Consider the following 2,500-nt stretch of genomic DNA (forward strand, 5'->3'; position numbering starts at 1 on the left):
CTTACAATAAAGCAAATTCATAAAAGAACAAATAATTATAAAATTATGTAAATTGTGTTTAAAAATATAAAACAAAAATCACATTAAAAGTTTAATGTAGTGTTTGTAATATGAAATCAAATTAGATAAATGTGAAATGTAAGAAAATAAATAACATTTAGGAGATTAAAAACAAATGCCAAAATATGCAGCTCTAAAATGTGTGTGATGTGGATGGCACAGATGGGCCCTCATATTACATTTGTTTTGAGATGGCCTGTTGAGTTTTCACAGGCTCTGATATCTGGAACATGGTGGACAGTGGGGATTCTGTCATCCATTGCGCTACTAACACAATTTTTTACCAGGCAAGGAATGTGTTTGGCAGTATTACAATATTTCTGTCTGGTGTTCGTCTTTCCAGTAATGTTGTAAGTCCCACGTCTTCCAACCCAATTAGGGTTCATACACCCAAGTTAAGACGACCTGATTGAAACCCGGCAATAGAGAAACAGGCGCGCAAGCTAAAGCGGGAAGCATACTTCTTTTGAAATATGCTGCCCGCTTAAATCCGCATTCCCACACTTTTTTTTAGATAATTGGCACAAACATACTCCAGTAGTTGTCAGCAAGAACATCAAAACCGGTGTATAGTGTAGGACTCGAACGTCTTGCTACAACAATTGTGTTAAGTGATTTTTACAAAGTATTAGGTTGTAATAGCCTGTCATGTTTCGGGCTCATTCAAACCAGCCATAGGACATCTACGACTGCGGATATTTAACTGAGAAAATAATGAAATAGACTACTGAACGGAGTGGAGGTTGGCCCTGGTCTATAGTATACTACGTTTCAACTTTAAAATGCTTCCTTCCTGTAAACATTTGGAATGGAGTTTGAGGCAACACACTGAAGTGGTCTGCCCGAAACAACTCCGGGTCATCCAGAATTATAGGAAATTCGGCTCAGTATCAAGTAACTTTTGCCCCCATATTAATCTATAATAAATATAATAAATTATGGACCATGGAGTTACACTAGTAGACCAGCTTATGTTCGCCTCCCAAAATATATACATACCAAGGTCAGATCTTACGGTCGTGATTTAGCCACACACACCAATATACACATACATTAAATAAGCAATATTTCGCTAAAATGGAACGAACTTGCTCTTCAGAGAAGCTCTGGGTGGCTCTTAAAAGAGCCTTTGATGCTTGTGAAATCAGCTTACAGTATAGGAGCTCACTTTTTCTTGGGAGCTGCTTTCTTGGCTTTGACGGTCTTGGGCTTGGCAACTTTCGGCTTGGCCGCCTTTGCTTTCTTAGGACTCTTGGCCGCCTTCTTTGCTGCCGGCTTCTTGGTTTTCTTCGGACTCTTCGCCGTCTTCTTAGCCGCTGCTGCCGGCTTCTTGGCTTTCTTTGGGCTCTTTTTAGCCTTCACTGCAGCCGGCTTCTTCTTCGGCGACTTTTTAGCCGCAGGCTTTTTCGCTACGGCCTTCTTGGTCGCAGCTGGCTTCTTAGCTTTAGGAGCTGCTTTCTTAGCGGGCTTCTTCACGGCAGGCTGACTTTTGTTGAGCTTAAACGAGCCAGAAGCACCGGTTCCTTTGGTCTGAACCAAGGTACCCTTGGTCACGAGGCTTCGGACTGCAATCTTCACACGGGAGTTGTTCTTCTCCACGTCGTAGCCACCGGCGACCAGAGCCTTCTTCAAGGCAGCCAGAGAAACTCCGTTTCTCTCCTTAGAAGCAGAAACTGCCTTCACGATCAACTCTCCAACGCTGGGCCCCGCTTTCCTGGGCTTACTTGCGGCTTTCTTCTTAGGAGCCTTAGCCGGGGCGGCTGCAGCTGGAGCTGGAGCAACTTCTGCCATTTCTTTTAGTCGATAGATTCCCCTCACACACGAACAGTCAAAAAATAATGTTCCGTTTCAGCTGCTCGTAAGCGAGGGGGCTGGACTTAAATGCAACATGAGGACCGTATAGACTCAACCAGCCCGCACCGCGTCTCTCGGCTCCTGAAAATTTGCTCCACTGTGTTTTCTTTTCGCCAATATTGATCAAATAGAACACACTGCAGTCATTTTACTAACGAAAAACGCATCGAATGTTCAACAACAGTCCTTGTACCTGCAAATTATCTTCTGTATCCTGAACAATATTGCAGTATTTTCTCCAGCTTATGCAAAACATAACCACTTGACACGGACACGTACCCGTTAAAGGTGCCTTTCCCACATTATTTACCTTTTAAAACTATCAAACATGTCACACTCTTTCAAATTGTTGGCTGGTTATTCACAGAACAACCGTGTGAACACAGGAAAAATAAAAAGACTCATGAAATACCCGAGCGAGACTTATAAGCAGGAGTTCCATTTTTGGTAATAAAGCACAATGCACATCGTTGCTGAGATTTCATCACCGTGACAAATCAACGTTTGCTGAACGAAACATCGCCGTTCAGAAAACATTGATCTTGATAACAAGCTAAACAAAGTATTTTCTAAATTGTCATTTGTA

At 42.4% G+C, this 2,500-nt stretch overlaps 1 protein-coding gene across 1 annotated transcript; it reads right to left on the minus strand.

Moving 5' to 3' along the window:
* Positions 1 to 251: 251 nt before the first annotated feature.
* Positions 252 to 1,899, minus strand: LOC118214979 (histone H1-like). The gene has a single exon (XM_035395295.1). The coding sequence runs from the start codon at positions 1,849 to 1,851 to the stop codon at positions 1,225 to 1,227; it is 627 nt and encodes a 208-aa protein (XP_035251186.1). The 5' UTR covers positions 1,852 to 1,899; the 3' UTR covers positions 252 to 1,224.
* Positions 1,900 to 2,500: the final 601 nt, after the last annotated feature.

Source organism: Anguilla anguilla, chromosome 16 (assembly GCF_013347855.1).
Source record: "Anguilla anguilla isolate fAngAng1 chromosome 16, fAngAng1.pri, whole genome shotgun sequence".
In the NCBI taxonomy this organism is placed as follows: Eukaryota; Metazoa; Chordata; class Actinopteri; order Anguilliformes; family Anguillidae; genus Anguilla; species Anguilla anguilla.